This window comes from Epinephelus fuscoguttatus, linkage group LG18 (assembly GCF_011397635.1).
Source record: "Epinephelus fuscoguttatus linkage group LG18, E.fuscoguttatus.final_Chr_v1".
Taxonomy (NCBI): domain Eukaryota; kingdom Metazoa; phylum Chordata; class Actinopteri; order Perciformes; family Serranidae; genus Epinephelus; species Epinephelus fuscoguttatus.
The window spans coordinates 16,968,823-16,992,896 of record NC_064769.1 but is presented as its reverse complement, the minus strand read 5'-3'; the positions used below and the strand labels follow the sequence as shown (position 1 = coordinate 16,992,896).

The window sequence follows — 24,074 nt, the reverse complement described above, 5'->3', positions numbered from 1 at the left end:
CATTTTTATGACTTTTTTTCATACTATACTATGACTGTTTTTATGACTTTTTTTTGTCATACTATACTATGACCGTTTTCATGACATTTTTGTCATACTATACTATGACCGTTTTTATGACTTTTTTGGTCATACTATACTATGACCATTTTTATGACTTTTTGTCATACTATACTGAGACTGTTTTTGACTTTTGTCATACTACACTATGACCGTTTTCATGACTTTTTTTGTCATACTATGCTATGTCTGTTTTCATGACATTTTTATGACTTTTTTTTTGTCATACTATACTATGTATAATGTATAATGTTTGTGTCTGGATATTTCAGTGACCCTGATATTTGCCACTAATTTTCATACCTATTCTTGCAGGTATAAAAATATGATTTACAGCTAATTTAAGTTACTGTATTACTTTATAATAGTGATGAAAGAAAAGTCTTCTGATTTAATATACATTTTTAATATTTCACATTCTTCAGAAAAAGACAATCAAAGCCACATAATAATACATATGTCTTTTTTTACAATTTAAAATTTACAATATAATAATTTATTATTACAATTCATATAACATGAGATGTAAATATTGAAAAAAGGCATTGTTTATCTTCATTTAAACAATATCCATGGCTTTGAAGATATGACACTGGACTGAATAATAAAATGATTAAAAGGACCACATGTGATCCCTACAATCACTGATACTTAGCGATTCAGTGGACAGTACCTCACATGTTTACAGTAGTTTCACACAAACTCTCTGGGCACCTGAAATTTTTTCCTCAAAATTATTATCCTATTGTCCTGCCATATTTTCTATGAGTGCACATTTTTACCAAACATCAAATTCTCCTGTGAGGGGAAGTTATTTTCAAAGATGCATTTAGCATATTCATTTTTAGGTCTCATTTTCAGTCACTCATTTGACCATATTATTACCATATTGTGTGTATAACATCATGTCTTATACTGTGCTGCTTATTCATATAATGCTTAACCTATATTTCTTTCAGCAGAGCTTGATGACTTCTGCCGTGTTGACAAAAGCCACACTCCAGTGACAAGTTTTAACTTATTATTAGATTACAAACTTTATGTGATCTTGCAGTAATCATTAAATCTAGCTATAGCATCTGATTTCTTTTTTCAGTATCAGTACTGTTGTTGTTTTTAGTCACATACCAAAACCCAACAAATTATGTAAAGCATTTCCTTAAAAGACTTCAGTGTGGCAAAAGCATTGTATTGTTTTTGTCTTGGGTGCATACTCCACTCTGTTTGGGTCCATTTGTAGTCTGAGATATAAATGTCCTTGAAATCAGTAAATTTTCCATAGCATTACATTTGGATACTACAGTATTAAAAAGAGAGATGACAAAAGGATTCCTAGATTTCTGCAATGAAATCAGCGCTGAATTGAAAGTCTATGAATGAATATGATGTTTGAATGCCACCCACTCTGTCTTTGCATAATTTCAACAGGCTGGCAGCAGCCTATTGGTCAATCCTGTTACCACACAAAGCCTTGCTATTTCAGTTGAATCTATCAAATGTAATATAAGACTAACTACATAGTTTCTCACTTACTTATTTCAAATTCATGATGAAAAGCTTTTTTTTTTACTTAATGGGAATTTGAAAACAAGAAAGTGATTTTCAAATGGCTTTAACACATTTCAATTTCTCCTTTGAAATAAAGGTAGTAAAGGCAAATAAGTTATGCTATTGGTTTTTTTCCTTTTTTTTCTCTTCTGTTCCAGGTAAGCTTCAAAGCACCGAAAAGGAACTACAATATTACATTCAAAGTATTTAAGCCAACCAGTTTTGCTTGGCTGAATGATATTTTACATGTTCACACTGCAGTTTCTCATTGATATGTGTGATCACTGGCATTTTGCAGTCGAGAAATATGTTCGCTCCAGGTTTTTCTTTTTCTTTTTTTAAAGTCCTCTGTCTCATAATAAAAGTAGGCCACACAAAAATACGTTTTTCGGTAGCTTTAACACAATGTCCAGTGAATTCTGAGGTTTTTTAGGCTCTCCTGGTTTTCAAAATCCACCAGTCACTTGAGAGACACCTGCTGCAGAGTGGGTGACGAGGTACATCAATCAATGATGTCATTTAGCAGGGAAAAGAAAAACAAAAAGCCTCCGTCTCCAAACTCCAGTCTCATCGGAGCTTGGTGTTGCTGTATGTGTTACGCTGTACAGAAATTAGCTTTTCCATGCAGGTGGTGCGACTGTCATGTATAGAGCCGTGCCACGTGTTACTGGGAGGTCGACCCTCTTCGCTCCGGCAGTAGACATACGCCATGGTGTCGGTGCGGCTCTGGATGTGGGTGCTACGCAGGAGGGACCGGCAGTAGTGGCTAATCTTCTCCACCCTATGTAGTATAAGGTTGGCTTTTCTATTAAAGGAGAAAACAAGAGAATTCAAGCTCAACATCACACAAATGTAATTTAATGAATCCAATCAACAGTTGCCCTCAAGTTTAAATAGAGATCCAGAAAAAGAAAGAAAACAATATATGGCATTGTTTCTTCATTTGCACCTCCACTGGCTTTGTGTCTGCACGAAAGCACAGCTTTAAATGTTACCAGGATTGAAAGAATTGCAACTGTGTCTCTCCTGTCACTCTGAATGGACTGCCAGTCTGGATCAAAACCACCACATGCAATTGCATTTTGAATTCTTGGGTACTGACTCTGTTGAACACTACACCAGAGGCAGCTGTCTAGAGTGAGTGAAACTAAGAGTTTTCTCCCCAGGTCCAGAGTCTGGAGCTGCTGTTTACAACATGAAGGAGCCATATGTCAGGTCAGCTCAAGTTAGAAAAGATGCCTCACAATACACACACACACACATACACACACACACGCACGGATCTATTCCATACTTGCAAAACAAAAACACACTTACAGAACACACCTACAGTATTCAAAGTTGTTAAGCTCATATGGATACTGAAATGAGGAAAACACACGCAGAGAAGGGCAAAATTCCATTTGTTTTGAAAAGCAGTGTCTGCTGAGCATCAACATCTGTCTTTAGTTAAGCAAGGAGTACAGACATCCTTTTCACTTATTTGCTGAAAGGGGGCATTTTCTCATTTCCCTTAAATTCTTACGTCTGAAACAACAGAATACCAAACACATAATCAAGGGAGGCTTGCAAGCATGTGAGCTATGGGCAAATTAAACGCATTCAGCGCCATTAGTGATGACAAACAAGGAAAAAAAAAAAAGAAAAAAACAATACAAAATATTATCTCTGCATGATATTTCAGGTTGCAACTTAGGCTAAGCGAAGATTTGGCTGCATGTGATTTAAGCAACTGGATCTTAAGTAACTGATTACAACACAAACACAGTTGCAAGGGAATGCTGCCCAGAACTGAAAACAACCTCAAATCAAAGACACTGATATGTGGAAATAGAAAAAGTACATTGCAGTACAAAATAACAGTTGTGTTTACGGTGAAGGTAAAAAAAAAACAGTAACTATGTTTCACAGCATGTCCAGAGAACAATATAATTATGAAAGCAGCTAGTGTTCAGTTGTAACAATGCTGGTGGACATTTGGGGGCTCCTGGGATTGTCAGCTCCTGGAAGAGAGCTGACTGTGCTTACGTTTCACTTGGCCATTCTGTTACCTTTTAAAAGGCACCACCAATAGAGCCTGCTTGTAAATTACCCCAACGAGGCTCAACCCTGCCAACTTCAGGCAGTAAATAATCCGTGCTCGCTCATCCAAAAGCCCCCCCGCACCCTCCACCACCCCCCTCCCCGTAGGTGCCCACACACAAACACACCATCCGACCACCCCAATCCCCATATTTAAGTCCCGATGGCCAACCCGTGCCTCCCACCCCCCTTCACCAATCAGAGAGAAGCATAATCTTCCTACAGACCAAAGTTATTTCACGATTATTATATTATTTATGGCTTGAAAGGAGTGCTTCCAGGCAGTGGGGGTGGACAAACCAAAACATTGGGCCGTAACTTAAGATCCCGTGTTGCTATCATCAGCGCTGGACCAACTTCCTTGTCAGACTCGCATACATGAATGTTTTTGTTCTACACTTTTTTTTTTTTTTTTTAAAAAGGTTTTTTTTTATGCTTCCTCTCTTGCAGTTTCGTTAGTCGGTGAGCTTCCCTTTTTCTCCATGCTGTCATAACGTCTCAGTGTCTGCTCACACAGCAAAACAATCAGTGAGTGCGGGGGTCCCTGTCATGAGGGTCATGGCTGAGGGGATGTCAGGGTGGCATGTTGTGGACATGGAGGGACGTTTTTTTTTTATGAGAAAGAAGAGGAAATGGAGTTGGAAGTTGAGTTAGTGTTAGCTGACTATCAAATTTAGTGTTTGGCTTGGCTGTCAAACACTGTTTTGGCATCACCATGGTAATGCGAGGAGCAACTGTAACCCCAGAGTTTTCACGGTGACCTTGCCCACTTGCTTTCCAGTAGAAGCACTTTGGAAAGCAGGGGGAAAAAAAGGAGGGGGACGGGGCAATTATGCAATGGTGCTCCAGCTTAGAGGGGGTGCAGACCATGCCATGAGAAATGGCTTAATGGTCTGAATCTGGCAGCACCAGTTCAGCTTTGGCTTTTGTTATGTAAGAAACCTCAGGGTGACTGTAATTGATCCTACACAACACGATGACGTCATCAAACAAGAAGACAAGCACACTTGGATAAATAGTGGCAGACTGAAAAAAAGGACATTTCTAGACAAGAAAACAACTGTTACATATAAAATCCTTAGACAACTGTAAAGTGGGAGTATTTAAAACCTCTTCTAAGCCTGCATGAGAAAACTGTGCTACTGCCCAGATCTTCTCACCTGGGGCCTAGCTCATCTTCACTACGCCAGACAAAGTCTCCAAACTTCTCATAGTGGGAATTGTAGTGGTGCTGGACTCTGTATAGCAGTGGAGGAGGGATCTCCATCAGTGTGTTGTAGGCCATCTGCTGCTCCTTGCCACTGGTGTAGCCATTATACAAGTTGTACACCTTGTCTGCTATCTCTGTGAGGGAGCAAGAGACAGACGAGAGACACATGGATAGCCAGGGGAAAGACGGGATTAAGCAAATAAGCAGATAAAAATGTGTGACAGCAATCTGACAGAGAACCTCAACAATTTGGGTACTTCCTAGAGACATATGGAAAAAAAGGATTGCGGAAATCAACAAAGCATATGCTGATTTGTGCCCCTAATATAGGCCAGCTTTAAATACCCTTCCCATAATGCAACTCGACGTAGTCTCTCTGCCTGGCAAACGCCACATGATCACTAAATTGACTTTGACATGTGAAATTGGTGGAGTGCCCCTTTACAGTGTGCAGCAGCTTGTTTTAATAACCATGATATGTAATCAAGCATGCACACATTGTGAGAGTAGTTGTGATCAAAGAAGTCTGTACGTGAATCCTGACCTCGTCTGGAGTTTTGCTTTTTTGGGTTGAGATACGTAAAACCTGACAATCTAACTGATCAGTAGTGTATTTTAAATTCACAGTTAATCTTTTAAAATTGAGTCTGACTTGCAAACATAGAGAAAAACTGAAAGAAAAGCACAATTTTGACTTAGATGAAAGGGTGCGATGCCAAAAATGTATATGTACATGTACAAAATTGTGTTTGATGTTGAGATTTTAGTGATGAACTCTATGGGTAAACATCCATTAAGGTAAACTGTGATTATGTGAAAGGATGTAAGAGATGTGCCAAATTTGGAAACAAAAGAAGTACGAGAGAAAAAAAAATCAAAAGATGAGAGTACCTTCGGCTCGGCTGTCATCCACCATTGGACAAGATGTCCGTACGGAGACAAAGCTTGACTCAGAGTGGGTCCCTCGGCTATCCACTGCATGGAGAGTAAACCTGAAAACGACAAATAAAAAAGCAACAAAAGCACGTTTATTACTTGTAACCAACATCTCAAGACCAGGTACAAAAAGTGGCAGGACTTTGCAGGAAATACGCACAAAAACAGCTTGAAACCATATCCAGTGTGCCCTTGACCAAGATATGTAAAATTCTAATTATATAATGATCGGCAGTTTGGATATGCTGACACAGCCTTTAAATGGTTACATTTTTTAAAGGTTTGCAGGATAATGTGCTTGATGAGATACTGGTCTTGCTAGGTGATATATTTGATCAGATATAACCATACACTGACATCACATACTTCTTCAGAAAATGTCTGGTGAATAAGGAGCCAGGGATTGTGGGATTTAATTATATCTGAAAATGAGTGCAGCCAGTACCACAGCGGCAGAGGAGACAGGAGTAGAGGGGCATCTGGCTCGACTCCAAGCACTCCATAAGGACAAAGTTCCTCTCTTTGGAAATGTCAAACATCAGAATTTTTTGGGTTCCATGACAGACTTCAGGGCCACTCAGTACCCTGATAAGATACCACAGTGAACAGTTCAAGACATTGCAATAGGAGACGGGACACACTGAGAAAATGCAACACATCACAAGTAGGCCTAATCCGGGGCCACATGGCTCGGAATAGAAAACAAATGACCTTTACATGTCCTTTTGAAAATGCCAATCGGTGTACTTCTGAATAAAAAGAAGTACAAGGATGAACTAGTCATATTGAATCTAAACTAGAATTACTACCTCACCGTTGTATGCCTTTGCCAACCAGTGAAGTTGCAGTATACATTCACATCTGTCCAGACTCATATAATGTATATGGACGTAGAAGGAATTTAATAAAAAGGGTATTAAGTGGGTTTTTTGGCGAAATTGATGTTATGATTCCAGTGAATAACGTCCAGTAGGAAACATACTGTCCCCACTTGGAGACTATTTTTTAAAGAGGACTGATAGAGAGCTTCCACACATGGTGCAACGACAATCACCTGAAACTATATATAGGCCAAACCAATGAGCTTGTGATGGACTGCCAGGGCAGGAGGCTCAGTGTCCTGGTTGTCACTCTGGGAGAGGAAGTGAAGAGGAGGTTTGACATTTGGAATATAAAATGTCATCACTTCATTTTTTTATGTAATTACACATTTGTGTGAAATTTTGTCATAATTAGCATACAAATTGATCTGTGATTTTTGAGGTCATAGTGGCCTTGACCTTTGACCATCAAAAACTAATCTGTTTATTCTTGAGTCCAAGTGGAGATTTTTGCCAGATGTAATGAAATTCCCTTCAGGTGTTCCAGAGATATCACGTTCACAAGAATATGATGGACATGGGGTCACAGTGACCTTGACCTTTAATAATACTAATGCTATTACTAATACTAAGACTACTACTACTACTGCGGCTGATAATAATAATAATAATAATAATAACAATAATAATAATAATAATAATAATAATGATAACAATAATTATAAAACGGTACACAAACAACAATAAAATCAGTCCAAAAACAGCTTTATTGAACAAAAGGAACTACATACGAGAAAGTAAAATAAGCAAAATAAAACAAATTGAAATTATCAACAGAATCAACAGAATAAAGGTTAATCCAATGTCTGTGCATTCAAACAGGTTCCAAGAAGTGACTTAACAGATTAAAGATGAAAGTGAATTGATATTTGTGTGAAATGTTGTCAGAATCAGCATATGTAATCATGTGTTATAGCCAGAAATGTGTTTTTTGAGGTCACAGTGGCCTTGACCTTTGACCACCGAAATCTGATCAGTGTATCCTTGGGTCCAAGTGGACATTTGTGCCAGATGTAATGAAATTCCCTTCAGATGTTCCTGAGATATCCCACTCATGAGAATGAGATGGGCGTGAGGTCACAGTGACCTTGACCTTAAAAAAAAAATAGTATATCATTATTATAATAATTATATTATTTAATAATAATTATAATGATAATTCCTTTGTTTCATTGAACAAAATGAGCTACATATGAGAAGGTAAATAAGTAAAATAAAACAAAATAAAATAAAATAATCAACAGAATCAACAGAATAAAAGTTAAAAGAATGCCTTTGTACACAAACAGGTTCCAAGTAGTGACTTAACAGGAGAGATAAAAGTGAATTGAGGCCACAAACCCTGGGAAAACACACTTATAAAAATATGTTTGTGAGAGGGATTTAAGGATAAGGGGCTTGCTAGTCTGATCTCCTCAGGAAGGCTGTTCCAAAAAGAGAGGAAGCCCTAACATAGAAGACCCGCTCACCCTTGGTCCTCCACCTACAGATTGTGGAATGGCTAACCTTGGCTGATGACCTCTGGCTGCCACCAAGATCTGCGATATACTTAGGTGCGAGTACAAAGCGGGCCTTTAAAGTAAACAATAATATCTGAAAAACAATTCTAAAATATACTGGGAGCCTGTGAAGAAGCTAAAATAATGTGCTCTCTGAGTCTGCTGCTGCACTTTGGACAACCTGTAATTTGTGTAAAGTGTTGACTCAGACATGTATAAAGACAGTTTCAATAGTCCAAACAGGAGTAAATAAAAGCAGTCTCTAGATTTCTACAAGGTAAAATTGAACTGTTCTTGCAGAGTCTCCTGAGCTGAGGAAAACTATGGTGGAATGGTAAACCTTAATTTTTTGGGCTATGCTTTGGGACCACCTTTGACCACCAAAATCTGATCAGTTCATCCTTGAGTCCAAGTGGATGTTTGTGCCAAATCTGAAGAAATTCCCTCAAGACGTTTCTGAGATATTCATGCAAATGGAATGGATAGACAGACAACCCTAAAACCTAATGCCTCAAGGGTGGCACGGATTAAGCCACCAATATCGGCAGCTGCAAGTAAAGAGAATGCGGTTCTCATGAACATGGACGGCAAATTGCCACTGGCATCTTGGTGAACGCTGAACTTTTAACTTGCCACTGCAGCTTTCTGTGTGACCATGGCAACCACAGGAACCACACTAAGGAAAAACACAGGAGCTACTTTTATCGGCCTTCAAGTTCCCTGAATTATGTTGTATTCGTTGCTCCTTTAAAACATGTAAATATGACTAACACATTATATATAGGCTAGACATTAAATCTTCATTTGTATCAAAGACTATAGATTTAGTTATAGAAAATATACACTATATGGACAGAACTGCATGTACACCCAAATATTATGCCTGTAAGTGATTGCTGACCATCTCATTCAAAAAACATGTGCACTAACTTAGAGTTGGTGTGTCCACAAAACTGGCCAAGGGTAATGTAGATACGGATTGGCTGAGGCCATCAAGCCAAACCTGTGGCCAATGAACCCATTAGCTCCAAATGAGGGAAACCTATATACGGTTGTGCAGAAGTTTCAACAGTATTTGAAATAAAAACAAAGGTGTTAAGAGAAAAACGACATAAAGAATGAAGAAAACAAATAAGAAAAAAATGGACGCAAACCTCATTAAAGAAATTATGGACTTCAAAGTTCATAATCGTTCTCAATAAATAGGGCTTCAGTAAATACCAGAGCTATAACATAAAGAGATGGCCTCAACAGTTGTGCTCAGTGGTAAGTATTAATGTCATCACCATAACTAAATGTGTTTTGTTATATTAAGATTAAATCAAGCGTTTTTAACCAGATGGAGTTCTTCACTTCATTTACTGAAGAAGAAAAACCAATCAAGAACATTTGGCAAAGGTAGTGCTATCAGCCGTTGATCTTTGAGGACATGCAATGCAGTAGTCTTGGTTCTCACTGTGGTGTAAAAATGATACACCATGAAGTGGTAAGCTGCAATTAATCTTTCGCTAAGCCCCACCTCTTTGTGATGGTCCAACAAGCTGTTGAAGTAAGCATGGAGCCCACACTGTAAATAACTGCACTCTCTGAAAAAATATCATATTTCTGGAAAAATGAAAGAGTGATTCCAGAGAGAAGCAGACAGAGGGGTCTACAGTCTGTGTTTGAAGGATATATCCAGGATGTCAAACTGACTCAGCAGCAACAACAGGTTAAAAAGACAAAGATAGTTAGAAGCTAAAGCTGAACTACAGGCTACAGATCAGATCAGATGATCGCAACACAAGACAATGAATATAAAGGGAAACTTTGCTGATATTGAACCAGCTGTGTGGCATCGCAGTGTGTGCAGATGAACAACGTTTGGCTTCGCCCCTGTGCCGCTGCCAGCACCTGGACCCCCGCTGCCAGACAGGCAGGGATCTCCAGGTGAAGTCGAACAATGTTCATCTGCGTACAATGCGATGACACACAGCTGGTTGCAAAGCAAAGTTTCCCTGCTTCCCTTCACTGGTTCCTGTACAGCAGGGTTGGTCTCTTTTCTACTGTTATAATCATTAAAAAGCAGCATGTGTATACATTCAGTAGGCTATATCTTCAGTAGCTAGCTAGCTAACCCCACACTTGTCAGGGTTTTACTTTGGTTTATTTTTCCAACCTCTCTAGGTAATGAGTATCATTAACACACGTGTCCCAGGCACAATGTTCAGCTCCAAATCCACAAAACCAGCCTGAAAATGAAGGAAATCTGAATCGATTACATTAAAGTCAGTGGGGCACACTCTGCTCTGAGCTGGGGCAATGGTATGTTATGATTGGCCTGTCTGCTTCTGGGGGTGTCACTTCGTGAAGGGTCAGTTACTAACCTGAAAACTGACATCTGCAAATGGGTAAGTCGGAAAGGTCACTAAAGTAACCTCACTAAAGGGTTTTTTTTTACATGAAGACCTAATTAACAAAACAATCTGTCAAATCAAAGCAGTAATTCAGTGAATTCAATCAAAACACTCGTGTGATATCTCTTTCACTTGTTGTTCCTGCTTGACCATAGGTCTATGATATACAATAATTTGAATATTTTTTGGCTTCAGATTGCTCAGTGTCCAAATCGCCAAGCAAAGCGGGCCAGTCAAAAGGAAAAGACAGCATACAGTAATTCAATAGAAGTGAGGTCATTTGAATGTCCCATGCAGCTAAATGTACTCACATACCAGGGACTTCTTATGCAGATGTCTATTTACCATTGAACTTTCTCTGGCTATAGAGCCATGTGAACTGGTCTGGATGGACCTAATCAATGCATTTGTTTAATGGTTGATTATTTCACATAGTGGGCAGAAGCCTATACCCCTGTAGTTCTTCTTCTGTAGTTATTCTTGATTTTGTACACATTTGGTGCACCTCAGAGACTGCTTAGAGACCAAGAGACAGCATTTAAAAACCGGGTAGAACACTCATGGGAAACATTACTTATTTCTCATTATGCTGTACTGTAAATGCTGTCTTGTTTTGTGCATAATGGAATTTAAACCAAACATCAGACTCTGTGAAGCTCCTGGCATTCAACAAAGCTTATGTTTACCTTACCACCCTCAACCAATGTTGAGAAGCTTAACGGCACCATCCAGAGCTAAGTTGAATACAGACTAAATTAATGACATAAAAATGCCTGCTCTTATGTTATCTAAAGCAGAAATTTTGAGGTCTCTCAACAAACTCCTGCCCACGATTTTTGAGTCAAGGACCAAAAAAAAAAACAGCCCACAACCCAGCACAGCATGTTTGGCAGGGTCACAAGATACTCATCCCAGATGCCAAAAGAGTACAATGTAAGTGGCTGTATTTGTTTTGAAGTCAAGGGGTTGTGGTCATAATTACTTACTTACTAAGTTGGAGATGTTGTCCTAAAAAAACACCAGAGAACAGCAGCAGAAAGAAGGAAAATGGGGACTAATATGCTTCATTCAGAATCACAGTGCCTTATTCATCATTATCTTCCTGAGTTTTCTCTAAAATTTGTTCTTGAGAAAGATCCTAAGAAAAGTCTCAGAAGATTCATGATGTGTTCTTAAACCACAGAATTGTTCGCACCTGGGTTCTAATAATGATGAATCCCCTTGTCCTCATAAATTGAAAGTGTATGCCAGTTGATTCTAATTAGCATAAGTAAACGTCTAGCCAAGCCCCATAAAAGGACATGAGACTACAGGGCTGTGTCAAGAATGCCCTAAAGAGGGTGGAGCACCAAACTCCAAGCATGAAAAAAAAAACCCTTTAATAATTCTGAACTGGAGGTACTCCTGCATGAAGTGAACACCAAACAAGCTGTCATAGTTACTGGCGTCAGAAGGGGATATAAAATAACACACACACAATAATGATGCATGGGATGCTATTAGTTCAGTGAATCCCATATACAGAGAAGGGGCACAACTGATGAAGTTAAAAAGAATAAACAGGGTCAATCTCAAATCTGAAACCCCTCAAAATATTGCTATACATAGACAAAGAGACACTGACTACTGGAAGAGGCAGGCTTGCCCTCACCACCTGCTATAGGGCCGTATAAACTGTTCACAACAGATTTCCAGAGCCTGGCACCAGGGAAGGAATTGGAAAGTGATGTACGTAAGTCATATTTTGTGAGCTGCTTCAGATTTTTCCTCTTTGATTTGCAAGTAAATGTGAATACGTTTTTTGTGAGGATTTAGCAAGAACGGTCCAAAGTAAAATAATTATTGACACATTAAAGATGACAATGATTTGAATTGGCACATCAAGGAGGGTGAGAAAGGTAAGGATAATAGTTGCTTTTAAAAAGGTGTGGGTTACAATCATGCCACCTTAAAAACTAACTCAATAACCCACAGCTTGAGTGGGACATTCTTTTTGGGGCTGTCTACATGGACAGACATTAGACTCTGCTAGTAAGTGCAACTAAATTCACAACTCTGTGGACGTTGATACATTGAAGTGTCCTATCTGTAAACGGACATGTATCCAAAGGAAGGACAAGCTCTGTAGAACCATTTGGAGCCATTACCCATTGACTAAACAGTGTAGGGATTCAGCAAGGTAGGCAAATCCAGAATGTATTATGTTAAATGATTTCTGATGTGCAAGTAACACACATAACAAACACACATTCAACTGTGGATCATTGGATAGGAAGTCTGTGAAGGTCTTTATACGGAGGGTGCGTTCTTTATTTGTTGAAAAAATAAATCTAATTCAAACTGAATGCACATTATGTTCACTGCGGTTCCTCTAGGTGTGTGTAGTAAGGCACAACGATGGGGACTTTTTGTCTGGCCTCTTCAACACCAGATTAAATGGTCTTCCTCTTTGTTCCTGTCTCCGCTAGACACTGTGGAGTCTTTACGCTTCCTGGGTACCATCACCTCCAAGAACCTCACGTGGAAGCAGTACTTCAGCAGCATCATCGAGAAGGCTCAGCAGAGGATGTACTTCCTCTAAGTGCTGACAAAATTCAACCTGCCAAAGTCAATGATGGTGCACTTCTACACCGCCATCATTGAGTCACCTTCTCTACCTGGCGTCACGTTCCAGTTCTGATTCATTTTCCAGAGCTGGGCAGCTTTTGCTCCAGAGTTGTGCATGGATCATGTCTTCCCTGTGATTATTTTCTCTGCCTCCTCTTTTGGCTTTTACTGAATAAAATTAACTTGACCGTTTGATATCTGTGTGATCTCGGCTGCGTTGTAGGCAGTTAGGGACCTTGATTCTATGCATTTTAGATCAAAAAATGTTTTGGGATTGTGCAATGCTGGTCTAAACTGCCACTGTGAGTTCCCTCAGCACAAAACCCTGGCACAACAGTCGGCTCACAGACAATGTTTTTTACTATGACTACTTTAACACTTTACACAAATACACAACCCTTAACTGTGGGCCTCTGGTTGCCCAGCTTCTTTGGCACACAAGGTCCAGTTGCTCGAAAACTTCCAACACAGTTGGGGAAAAAATACTCTCCGTCATAGAGCAAATGAAGCCTGCGGTTCATCTCTGGTGTGTGGCGTCATCTGAGGTCCAGCGTGCCACTTCATTTAAAGGGAGAATATGATTAGACAATGAGCACCAGCTGTGCTAATCAACTCACCTAGCACTGCTCTCATGAGTCATCCCGACACCTCTCTCACCCACCGCTGAGTGCCAACCATGCTCACCTCCACATGCAGCTGATGCAAGACTTTGAAAGTTCACCATTTCAACATAAGTACATGAACATAAACGTTTGCTTTATTGATTTCTGGCACTACAGTTACCTTTTGAATTACTTGATTTTAAATGGTTGCTTATTTGTGTTTGAAACCAGTAAAATACCAAAATGGTGTTAAGTGCATGGACAGTTGGGTCACAAGTTGATCTGGCTGCCTCCCAATAATAACATGGTGATAATGGTCCTCTGGAATAGTCTCTTCACTTAACTTTATTTTCCCACAATGGTTTGAGTTCAAACCCTTTAAAAAAAGTTTTCCTTTTTTTCAAGTTTGAAATGGCTGAATAAGTTCTTCACATTTACTCAGACAGCTCCAAAGACAAATATGTGTATTTAAAAAATTGAAGATGCACAGGAAGAGCAACAAGCTTTCTGTGAAACACATTCTCTAAGTGCAAACAACATTCAAAATGTGAGTGTTAATACATGACATGTTTCTTCAGACAAGATTCCAAAGGTGAATCAGGTAGGTGGTTGTTACGACTGATGTCGTAATTTCTTTTTGTTTGGGTTTTGCTGCATGTGTTCTCTGTACGTATTCTGTTTTCTGTATGCAAATAGGTGTGTGCCATAGCCCGGTGGTGATTGGTGGATTGGATCTGTCCTCGTTTGTGATTGGCTGCAGCTGAGGGCGTTCGGTTTTTAAAGGACCAAGATGGCAGCTGCTTCGAGCTAGCAGGCAGACCCCACCTTCCTCCTCTCCCAACTGGCCACAGCAGTTTCTGTAAAATCTTTATTGTGTAACAGACGTAGGGGTGGACTGCCAGTTTTGTTACCCTTTTTTTCTCCTGTTTATTTAGTTAGGGAGGTAAGCTTTTTGTCATTTGTTTTTTTTATTTGTTTGGTTAGGTTATTTACTTACTCCCTAGGCAGGATTGTTTTTGTTTGTTATTTTGGCCTTAGTCCACCCTGAAGCTATTATTTCAGTTAATTGTTATTTAAATATTGTAAATAAATTCGAACTAGTGATCGTTCCGCACGACTTTTTCATTGTGGCTACTTGGGACTTGGGGAAGATGGGGGCCTTTCATGTCATGTCCCAGACACCCCTAGACTGGGCATAACAGTGGTACACTGTACCTGCAAGATAGCAGACAGCTGTATGGTGACGAGTGGGTGAGCGGTTTGCTAATGTCAACATCGTGACATGGTTGGCGGTGGGGTTATGCCATGCATTGGCATAAGCTATGGACAATGAACTTAGGGGGAGTGTTTTCTGTTTCTGTTTATGGATTGCTGATTCTTTACACCCTGTTTTTGATGAGTGCCTCAACAGGATGACCAATGAGATACTGTTTGAGTTTCAGGATGTGGGTATTTAACTGCCACTGTTCTACCAATACCTGTTTGACTCTGAAGAAGATGCAGTAGCGTCGAAACGTCAGTCTGTTTGCACCTTATTAAAAGCTCTGCAATTTTATGGAGTGCTCCAGCCTCCTTTCATTTGGGTTCAGTCATTTTTTGAAGTGGCCCACTTGATGTACTGTCTACTATCTTGTCCTATGCTGTGAGCACTGATCCAGTTTTATTTTTGGCTGAAGCGCAAGAGTGCCTTTCTTTTTCTATGGACAATGAACGTTTGATTATTTTGGGTCCATGTCATTGGTTCGACAGCCCATTGGTTCGACATCCCATTAGTCCGACTGCTGAACGGCTCGCGGTGGGCGTATGGTGCGCCACAACTGGTTTGAGGCGGAGCAGGCTCACGGCTTATGTGTTTGCCACTTTCTTTTTCATTTTAACCCACACCATGATCTTTTCCTGACCCTAACCAAGTGGTTTTTGTGCCTAAACCTAACCAGACCTTAACCACAGGGCATCATGATGATTTCGGAACGGACTTAGGAACAATGAGTTTAATATGGTCGGAACAATGGGATGTCGAACCAATGGGCAGTTCCCGATTATTTTATAGATAGCAATTTGAATACACAGAGATACTATGGCCCATTTTATACTGCTAGATTTTCGGTTAATGTTGGGCCATTTTGCCGGCAAGCTGCGAGCGTTTAGACACACAGAACCGGACTGGCGAGTTGATCCGAGGTTCCCAATTTTCCGCCTCGTAGGGTAGTTATATTGGCGGAACCCTTTTAGTTTAAAAAGACCGAGGTGGCCTTCTGCAACGGGAGGGGCTGTTGATGACGCTGCACGTGCGACCCACTAGCGGTGGATAAACAGGAAACAGTTGATAGCAGGAATTAGAGAGCAGCTAGTAGCAAGAGGGAAACGCAAACCTGACAGACACTGTAAAGATGAGCAACTGGGGAGACAAGGAATTGCGCGCCCTCCTTGCCCTCGCAAAGGAAGAGGCCATTAACTGTCGGATGACGGGGACGGTGAAACATACACACAAGACATGTCACCAGTGGACCATGTCTGAGATTCTCTGCATTAGCATGTTCCAATTCCTGCCAATATTCAGCAACTTCCCCCAGCCATTGAAGAGAAGTGGCCAAAACTTCACAGGTCACAATCAACAACTTGATCAACTCTATGCAAAGATGTGTTGCACAACATGAGGCAAATGGTGGTCACACCAGATACTGACTGATTCTCTGAGGTATCTGTGTGCAAAAAAAAAATGCATTTCAGTCAGGACCACTTTAGTCAAAGAAACCTTAATGGCTCTGTACTGGGGCCTATCTGCTATTCCTAGGCCTATGCAGAAAGCCTCTTCCACGCACCTATGTGGAAAGCCTAAGGCGGACAGAGCACACTCCTTCACCCTTCAGCGTGTCAACATGGAAAGCTTAAGGTGGAGAGAGCACACTTCTCCATCCTTTCACACGCCTGCATGGAAAGCCTTAAGGCAATGAGAGCACACCTCTCTGCCCTTCCATGCGTAAACAAGGAAAGCCTGAGGCAGACAAAACAAACCTCCCTGCCTTTCCATGTGCATGCATGCCTATATGGAAAGGCAGGGAGAGCAGCAGCAAAGACCCTGCGAGAACAGAACAGAGCCAACATCAATGACAAAACAAAAATTACATTCATAAGTCAGACACAACATGAAAAGGAGGAGCTGCGGTGGAGGTGGGTTGCAAGGCATCTCGCAGAGGAAGCAGCAACAGTAAGCAGGCCAGAGCAGTTTAAATAGGGCACCTTGAATGAGATTTGCCAATTGGATGCATATAAAGGAATCATGTGATCTATCAGCTGCTCCATAAGTTGATTGGGCTGTTTGAGATCAGCGGAAGTAGCTGTGACATTGTGTCCTGCCTGAAGTATTGCTATGCTCAATATCTGTAGCCCTAGTCATGTGAAATTCTAGTAAATGCCTAGCCTGAGTGTCAGACTGAAGCTCCCAGAACCTTCAGTCTGACATCGCCTCCATTGAAGGCGATTTAAAAGGGAGAGGGAATTTGATTTTTCCCTAACCAATCAGTAGGGATCAACGACTCACCCAGAATCTGACGTCATTAGTATCCATGCCTCGGGGGTGCCGAAAACAAGCGAGCATTGCTCATTTAAAATGTCTCTGTCGTCGTGCATGCCCAGCTGCATCGCCGTTAAATCCAGTTTAGCAGCTTCCTTAATTTGGTCCTCCATTAACGCGAGTAGTGGCGAAATACCTCAATAGCATCGTTAATGTGGTCTGTAGGATCTGTAGCGGTCGCCATTGTTGCTATCCTCACCAGTTACCCACCGGCAGACAGCTTGACATCAACGTGGCACTGATTGGCTAATTGCTAGACTCGCCCCCACCCCCGGCGTTCATTGGTCCTTCCATCTTTTGGATGAGATAAATTGCAAATTCATTGCAGTATGCCAGACCAGAGATACAAGCCTACTCAGTTGAGTGGGCGGGGTCTACGGTCTGGAACTAGGCTAGTAAATGCCTATGTTCAAAAAGTGCAAAAAAACTGCAAAAACTTTTGAGTGGACTTTCATTGTGACCAGCCCATGGCACTCCTGTGAAATAATGATGCTGTTTAATCAGTGTCATGATATGCCACATCTTTTACGTGTATGTGTTGTGATGCCCACTAAAACAGATCTTAACAAATTTGTAAACAAAGCTTGAGAGATGTGAGCATTTTATGTGCACAGAACAAGTGTTAGGTCTTTTATTTTAATTCATGAACAAAAGCAAAAATAAAAGTGCAAATGTAGTCACAATGACCTTGCGCATTTCCAGCATAGCTCCGCCCAACTTCACCCTGAGAAGTGTATTTGGAATATCTGGAAGGAGTGGTGTGATTGTCAAGAATGTATGTTAAATAAATCATGTTAAAAGGCAGTTGTGGAGGAGGGTGTTCTAGGTGAAGATTTTTTGTTATTAAGAAAAAATCATCCACATGCAGTGTTTTTCTTACTGCAGGGGAAGTTTTGAAAAAGTGAATTTAGTATTGAGAAATGTTTGCAACTAGTTATGAAAAACTGTAAGCTTTCAGCAGTATTTCCACACAGTTACCACTGTAAAAACAACAGAATGACAACAAGGAAACCACAAAACACAGTGAGACAAAATGAACAACTGCGATGGCATTCCAATGTTAAATACTTTGAGGAATACATGAAAATAAAGAAATTAGGATATTATTGTTTTTACAAAACTTGCTTTTCTTCCGAATCCCATTTGCCCCTTTTTTTTCATTTAATGTCTTTTCAGAGCTGTCCCAACGCTGTCAAATAATTGTTTTGTTTGTAACATGACCTGTTTGGACATTGCTCACATAGTTTGTCTGGTCTTGTTATTCAGCAGGGTGGATGCGGTATTCCCCAAGAACCTCACTAAAGACGCACGGGCCTCACTGGCTCCTTTGCCCAGCAAAACAATGCCGGCATGTAACAGTCACACTGTTTAAATTATGTGGCCACATAACGTGCAAATGGATACAATGAGGTGGGAGAAGGGAGGGGAGCAGGAGGATGGCGACGAGGCGGGAGTTTTATCAAGGCAATTTGTTAAAAGTTTAGTTTGGGACCCGGGATGTGAGCTTGCCAGGCTGTTACTGTTTTTTTGTTGTTTGAATGGTTGGCATCAATGACAGGTACCGTCACTGGCCAGGTCACTGAAGGCTTTCTTCGTTGTCCCTAGATGGCTTTTCATGCACTGATGTATGCACACAGTTACCAGAACTCTTCCAAGAGCACGCAACCAAAATATTAGTTGTTCAACACTCTGTATTTTAATTCAGTGTGCTCTCTGTTATCCATTGTTTTCCTTCATTTGAGGTTTGACTGGCACTCATTTAATGACATCAATTCATTGCGCCCTCCTCTGCAGTGGCACCTGACAGGAGAATTAGTGCCACCCACTGCTTCTCTCAATGACTCAACGTCCAATATTTGCATAACAGTAATGGATGGAAAGACACATAAATTAGTATTATCTTTTGCAGATTTTCTGAAAATTTGCACATTATTGGATGGAAATCCAACTACTGACTGACATCGCACATTTCAGTGTGTCATCTGAGACCACAACCCCAGCAGTTATTGTGAAAATCAGGTGTGATAGGGGATGCTGAATGTGCAAAAGTGAACTTAACAGATTAAAAAAAAAAAAAAGAAAAAGGAAAAAAAAAGAGTTAGCTACTTACAGTAGTTTCAAAGCTAGACTGAAGATAGTCGTATATACAAACTAGACGACCTATCAAAAGAGCCATTTTTGACCACAAATAATTTAAGAGAATCTGCCTAGAGCAGCAAAACATATTTGAGCCTTATGGAAACACTGCATAGTAAGTTGAAATTGGCCTATCAACATTAAAGTAGCTGTGCAGAACTTTACGTTTTCGTTGATTATAGCGTCCCTTTTGGTCAAAGTGGTATGACGCCCACAGCCTGGTGTCGTAAAATTCCGACTGCAGTCAGCATTCGGCTTCATTCGTAAAATCTCGACTGCAACCGGCAATTACCGCATGCATTTGTTTTGGAGAGCTAGACAGCACAGCAAAGCTGTTACCTGCAGCCTTCGCTTGCAAAGCTAACGTTACTAACGTCAGGTCAGTCCAAGTAATTAGTGGAAACAGCAAAATTACTCATTAAATTCTCCTGTCGTGTTTCTGTTCTGATCTAATCCTAACACAGCAAAGCTGTTACCTGCAGCCTTCGCTGGCAAAGCTAATGTTACTCACGTCAGGTCAGTCCAAGTAATTAGTGGAAACATGCTAACATGCTAACATTACACACAAGTTACTAGTAAAGTAAGGAACTGCCCATTGGTTCGACAGCCCATTGGTTCGACATCCCATTGTTCCGACCATATTAAACTCATTGTTCCTAAGTCCGTTCCGAAATCATCATGATGCCCTGTGGTTAAGGTCTGGTTAGGTTTAGGCACAAAAACCACTTGGTTAGGGTCAGGAAAAGATCATGGTGTGGGTTAAAATGAAAAAGAAAGTGGCAAACACATAAGCCGTGAGCCTGCTCCGTCTCAAGCCAGTCGCGGCGCACCATACGCCTGCCGCGAGCTGTTCAGCACCGCGGACAGTCGGACTAATGGGATGTCGAACCAATGGGCTGTCGAACCAATGACATGGACCCGTAAAGTAAGACCTGTTCATAAATGTTTTGGTGTAGCTCTGAATTTCTTATAAACTGAGGACAACTGCCTGCTGTATATTCGTGTTCATGGTCACAGTCACAGATAATTTTGTGGTGTTTGTTGTTCTAGACAAAAGCGGTTCACATCAGCTACATTTAGCTCGCTTATAACTTGCCTTGCCATGGCATTGCCATGTTTCAAAATGGTGTATTTGAATATTTCTGCAACCCTAAACAGTTTTGAAATTTCATAAATTACACATTATTAAAACTGGATTTAGAAATGGTGATGAAGAGTTAATTTATTTGTTCAGTCATGATTTGATCTTTTGATTTAAAGCCTTGCAGTGATTCCTTCAGTTTGATTTTACTTTTCTCTATTCATTCATTGGAGGGCATTTTTTCTGCCCTTCTTTTGTTTTAAAGATAAAAGGGAGACTATAACTGTCCTAATCATAGAGTATGCAAAACAGAGCATGGCCTAGATGGATCTTTAACACTGGATTTGGAAATGGCTGGAGACTCCATCTCTGTCACTGCACAGCTAATGGCCAAACGCTTATTTGAAATTGCCCATGTGGGTATTAGAGCAAAGACTGGGTGGTGGTGGTGGTGCTGGTGTGGGTGTGGATGAGCGGCCCAATTTGGAAAATTTTGCCCCCTATCCATAAGTCCTAATGCCTGGCCTGATATCGTGCTCATTGTGCAAGAAAATGTGACATTCTATGGAAAATATGAGAAACTTTACAACTTTTTGATCCCAGTCACGCCAAGAAATCTTGGCCAGGCTTTACTGTTCGGCTCTCATTCATAGACACAGATAGTAGCAGTAAAGGGGGCTGGATGGACAGAGCGCGGTGCCTTAGCTCAGCAGAGGTACTCAGTGATGATAAAGATCGCCTGGGAGAACAAAGGAACCAGCCACGGTCTGGCCTGCCACGAGAATGTCAAAACATCAAGTAACAGAATTGGCACACACACAAGCACCCTGGCCACCCACCACCCATCCTCTCACATACACACACACACACACACGCTTTCCTTTGTCTCTCTATTTTTCTATCTACATGGCTTGCATATAGCTCAGCTCTGTCTATCCCTCTCTCTAATTCCTTGTCTCTCACATCTATTCCAAGGCTGTCTGGCCGCACATGGCTCCTCTGGAAGCAGCTCGGTTTTGTCCATGTGCCATAGTTTTGAAAGCTCAGCAAACAATGAAGTGGACAAATGGCAGATTAATGTTTGTGTAAATTAACAATGTTGCCATTAAAGTAACCATTGTCCTCTAATTTAATGAGACAGTGGAGAGATGGCTGAACAAGGGATGACAAGACAGAAAGCCCGGAGACAGACAGAGCAAGAGAGGAGGGATAAGAGAAAGTGAGAGTGAGAGAGGATCAATTAGGGCAGTATTTTTGGCATGCCGAGAGAAGCTAGGGCAGTAGGGAATGCCTTTTCCATGACATCAGCGTTTGGACACACATCAGTAGAGCCAGTCCACAAATCAATCAAAGCCACACTGAATCGTTTCTCACTGCCTGAAGAATTTGTGGCAGCTTACAGTATCTCATGACTTTGAAAGCCTCAGATCTGTGTGGCATCACACTGGTGCAACAGCCCTAAATAAAAATTGCCTCGCCTTTCATTGTAAATTAGAAAAATTAGCTCAGCTCTGTATGATCTCACTTGCGGATCACCAAGTCTCATAACCCGAATGAACGTAAGGATGACAACACCCCATAAACAGCCATTCAAAGGTTTTAAATGTGTGCACCAGAAACTGGAAACTGAGATATATTGAGAAAATCAACACAACCATCATTCCAACAATACTTTGAATGACATTTGACAAAATCAAGGAGAGACTATCATGTTGGGTGAATCAGCATTAGCATGTGCAATCAAATAAAGCTATTAAATCACACAAATGATACAATGACTGTTTGTGCACCTGCCTACCTTCAGGCAGACCCTAATTTTTGTGCTGCTTTTCTGCACCAACCTGCAAGTTCCTGCTAGCCATGATGAGGTTTTCAAATTTAAACATCAGTAAACATCGAGTAAATGATGGAAAGATGGGCACTGCTGTACTAGCATCCTGCTAGCCATTGCACAGGCGTTGGATGTCTGTGCCGGCATCGCTTTCCAACAGGATATCAGGTACTGTAATATACTTTGATTCAGTGAAACTTTGCTAAATCCTGGACAGTGGCATTCAACCAGGTGACTTCTTCCATAAGCTGATCTGACAAAGCAGAGGACATCGGCAAGAGAGAGAGAGAAGGCTTGCGCCTTGTGGATGACAGTGGGTATGTGAGGTGCTGCCCCGTTCTTGTGCCGCAACAGGGATAAACACTCTGGATCACTGCTACGTGGTGTTCAGATGCAGCTGCCTCCCCAGCTGCAGAGTAGCACTGCCCGGGGGGGGGACCATGCGGCCGTCTTGTTGAGGTCAAGTTATGTATACAAAGTGCGACGCATAACCCACAATAATGTGAGAGATGGAGCCAATCACAGTCTGGACCACGTTCCAGGACACCACCATTGACGTTACCAATGACATCGATGAATTCACTGAGTCTGTGGTGGATTTAATTTGTACAACAACAGATGCAACCATACCCAAAACGACAGTTAAATTATTACTCGACCAAAAACCATGGATTACCAGAAACATCCAGGATGCCATAAACACATGCACTGCAGCCTGTCTGGAAACACTGACAGTTAAAAAGCAGCAGGCTACAATGTAAGAAGAGGCAAAAAAAGGAAGTTAAGGGAGCTGACAGGATCACATTTCACTGGACATGTACTTATACTACTAATAAATGATTGATTGAATAAAGTTTTGGTGGTACGCAGCACTGGACCGTTCTCACTTTCTTTCAGCACTCCACTGTTAAAACAGTTTTATTTCGCTTTTGGAGCTAATACATATCAGCACCTTCATTCAACCACAACATACACTGGGGCATTAGGACGCAGCAAAATGAACACCAAATGAGAGGCGGGAGTTATTTCATGTCAGCTCAGCACTCTTTGCGCCCTTTTGTTTTCTTTTTGTCAATTTGCTGGGTTGAAGTCCTCCAAATTTACAGGTCTATGTCAATATCCTTGAACCCACAGGTAGGCAGATCCAGACGGTAACAAAGGAAATTAACCTGTGGGCTTTATTGTGCAATTTAATCCTTAACTGTTTGTAGCTGCATGTGGCAATTAGGTGAAGCAGTATTGTGTATTTTATGATTGTCAAATATTACTTATTACTTGGTTCAGCTTTGGTCAACTGCTTAATGTAATCACGCAATTCTTGAAGCAGCACAAACTTCCATCATCTCAGTTGGTAGCATATATCAAACCACTAGTGCAAAAACACTGAAATGACCCTGTAACCGTAATTAATTTGCCATGACTCTCCAATCATAACAAAGTACAGGTAGCTGCCTCAAAGTCAACATAGTAACTGGGGTGACAGCTCAGAAAGTGTAACCTCAACAGTGAGTACGTTTACATGGACAGTTTAATTCCCTTTTCATTCGGAATGAAAGTTCATTCCTATTAAAAGTGATCTTGTAAACACCTAATTTGGAATGAAAATGGCCAATGTAATTGAAAATTCAATC

At 40.8% G+C, this 24,074-nt stretch overlaps 1 protein-coding gene across 4 annotated transcripts in view; it reads right to left on the bottom strand.

The window, feature by feature from the left end:
- Positions 1 to 439: 439 nt before the first annotated feature.
- The window catches only part of LOC125905619 (astrotactin-2-like), a 431,706-nt gene continuing 408,071 nt past the window's right edge, over positions 440 to 24,074 (bottom strand). For 2 of the 4 annotated variants that reach the window (XM_049603723.1, XM_049603724.1), the window contains 3 exons: positions 5,792 to 5,892; positions 4,851 to 5,034; positions 440 to 2,413 (listed from right to left, as the gene is read on the bottom strand). In XM_049603723.1, the coding sequence (XP_049459680.1) occupies positions 2,176 to 2,413; positions 4,851 to 5,034; positions 5,792 to 5,892 (523 nt within the window). In that variant the 3' untranslated portion in view covers positions 440 to 2,175. The remainder of the gene's footprint in view (positions 2,414 to 4,850; positions 5,035 to 5,791; positions 5,893 to 24,074) is intronic. The other 2 variants (XM_049603726.1, XM_049603725.1) reach the window with 1 other exon arrangement.